Below are 2,723 nucleotides of genomic sequence, written 5' to 3' on the forward strand. Positions count from 1 at the left end.
ATTGTAAAGCACAATGTTCAGATAATTCCAGATTAACTTTTATTTTTGGAGTATAGCTGGACAAGCAACATAATTTATATCTGGCGAGGTTATGTTTTCCCGTGTGCTCATAGGACGACACGTTTCATACAATATGAATTGATTTTACTGTTAATAAGTCACTTATTATTATTATTAGTACTATTAGTATCGTTGTACTTAGTCAGCAAAGGTGTATTTGGATCGATGGAGCTTTGCAAAGTCACCCTCAGAAGCAGCAGCAGCAGCCTACCTCCAGATTTTCTAGTCTCTGCTTCAGCGACTGTAAAGTCTGTGATAGTTGCGCCAAAGTGTCAGCGGGGCCCCTTGATATATCCCCCATTGTGTTTTTGGTCCCAGCTTCTTTCCTCCTGCCCCCGGGCCGCGCGTCCCCAGGCTCGGCGCCGCTCTGGCTCTCACACCGAGCCAACTTTGAGGTCAGTTCTCTGATTGTCTCCTTTTGGTTCATGATCGTCTCTTTCTGCTGCAAAACCGTCTCCCGCAGCTGCATTACAGTGGTCTTCAAGTCCTCTCCTGGCACACTGTTCTGCAAGGTGGCTGCGCATATGTCCATATCCTTGGGTACGGACGTGCAAATGAACTGCGTTTGTCCGCCAAAGTCTTGAGAGGAACTCTCCAAAAACAGGCAGTAAAACAGAAAAAGTCTCCAACTGATAACGTTCTTTGTGGCCTGCATGTTGGCGTCTGTGTTGAGTTGTGATTTGTTTTGGCTGTTGAGCCGCAGTGACTTCGCGCTTGTGTCCCCTTGCTGTGCTCCGTCTGTGGAAGTGCAGCCGTTTTTATACAGCGAGCCTGGTTCTGCGCAGAGTAGGTTCACTGCATCACGACCGGAGGGGAGGGAATCGCGCTGGCCCCGTTCAAGAGATGAAATCCATTTTGCTTTCAGACTCCCACATGTTAAATCTTTCACTACGCTGGCTGTTTGTCATTTCTCGCTGTGTATTATTCATGTGGAAAACGCGGATTTGTAAGCAGTGAAAAGAGGGTTGCTTGCGTGGCAGGGTGCCAAGAGAGCCAGCTGTTTGCTTTGTTTTGCACACTAAAAAGTCGCATACAGCGCACAAAGACGCACACTGTGGGTGGATGCAGATCAGAAGTTGCGGCAATTTGTGGTCCCCGTAGTTTCAGCACCGAGGACAGCTCCGAACACATCGCATTAACCCAGCGAGCGGAGGAGCGTCTGTAGGAGCTGCAGAGTTTTCAGCTGTTGGTGCCTTTTTCTCTCTGATCCCCTGTGACTAGTTTGATTGAACGTGAAGACTGCATTTTGTTTTTCTGTCTTTGTCTTTTCTGCTTTTACAACAGACATGGTTATTTGAGAATGAGCTCGAAAGTCAGTCCTGGTTTCTCAGCCCAAACGCACAGGCTCAGCTGGTTCATAGCCCCCTCACCTTCTTCCCACAGACCTTCTCTTGCACTGGCGATCTCTGCTCTCCACATCACAGCTATAATCATCTCAGTAATTCAGTTTCTACAATGATCATCTGTCCCCAAGCAATTTACCTTATTTATTATTCAGGAAAGACAATTTTATTACTTTTTTGTTGCCTACTCTGCTGTTATTTATTCAGTCAATGTTGAAAAGAAATGAAAACACTTTGAATAAGTAATGAAAACGTATCGACTAAGGTTAAAATAGTTTTTTTTTTTTGGAAAGATGAACACAGGCAGAGGTACACGGTATGAAAGAACATAATCTGAATGTGATGAAAAGACATCAGGTAGAGGAGGCTGGATATGTCATAACACAATTATCACCTATGCCAGGTCTCTGAAGGTAAATGGTTTGTAGCTGCAGATGTCTTTTGCAGGACATATTTTAGCACCGATTACTTAAATTGTTGTCAGGAGGAAGGACCTCATTTCAACATGGCACAGAACTGATGCAGTATACTGTATTATTGCCCAAATATACAGTAATTGTTAGGTGGGAGTATACTGTATTATTGTCCAAATATACAGTAATTGTTAGGTGGGAATTGCAAGTAATTCAATGATGCATTTGAGAGCTTTAAGCTAAATCGTGCTCCCAAACGTTTCCCTGCTACAACAAATATCACCATGACAGTGTTTATCTTAGAAATGTTTTCCTCTGTTGTGTTTTATTACAACATAGCAGCGGGTATGGCTATGAAATGCAGCAGTCTTAAAGTGCAATAGGCAAAGTAAACAGTGCTGTAATATGTGACATAACTTAGCGTTTATGTATTGTTTGTTTACTGAACCCTTAACCTTTTGTGATGCGATGATATCTAAGAGAGATGAAAAAGGGAAGAGGTTTAGAGATTTTGCTCTGTGGTCTTAATCCAGAGAAGCCTGCTTCTTAATATTTTGAAACACAAAAATGAAGCTTGCAGGTGGTTCTGGCCTTTTAGTATAATGATGAAGTTGTAAGAAAAAGTAGATTTAAGGGGTGACGTAACTGCTGCATGCATCCAGGCCCTGTCAGAGCACCCAAAGAAATGGAAAGAAACTTTTCTCTCTACCATCTGGTAAATTTGTGTTTATGTAATTACTGTAATTGTGTAACCAGTGCTTTCCAATTTTTTGCAATGGGCATTCATAGCATACACCTTCCAGAAAGTAATTTGAAATAGGAAAAAGTCTTGCTCAGATAAAAGAAAAGAAAAGCCGCTGAAATGTAGTTTCAATATTTCCCTTTTGGACTGAGGTTATCTGACTAA

The 2,723-nt window shown here is 42.5% G+C and overlaps 1 protein-coding gene across 1 annotated transcript in view; it reads right to left on the reverse strand.

The window, feature by feature from the left end:
• The window catches only part of nptx1l (neuronal pentraxin 1 like), a 4,078-nt gene extending 2,845 nt beyond the window's left edge, over positions 1-1,233 (reverse strand). The window contains exon 1 of the mRNA XM_020597817.1: positions 272-1,233. Coding sequence (XP_020453473.1) covers positions 272-715 — 444 coding nt within the window. The 5' untranslated portion in view covers positions 716-1,233. The remainder of the gene's footprint in view (positions 1-271) is intronic.
• Positions 1,234-2,723: the final 1,490 nt, after the last annotated feature.

This window comes from Monopterus albus, unplaced genomic scaffold, assembly GCF_001952655.1.
Source record: "Monopterus albus unplaced genomic scaffold, M_albus_1.0 scaffold35.1, whole genome shotgun sequence".
Lineage (NCBI taxonomy): Eukaryota > Metazoa > Chordata > Actinopteri > Synbranchiformes > Synbranchidae > Monopterus > Monopterus albus.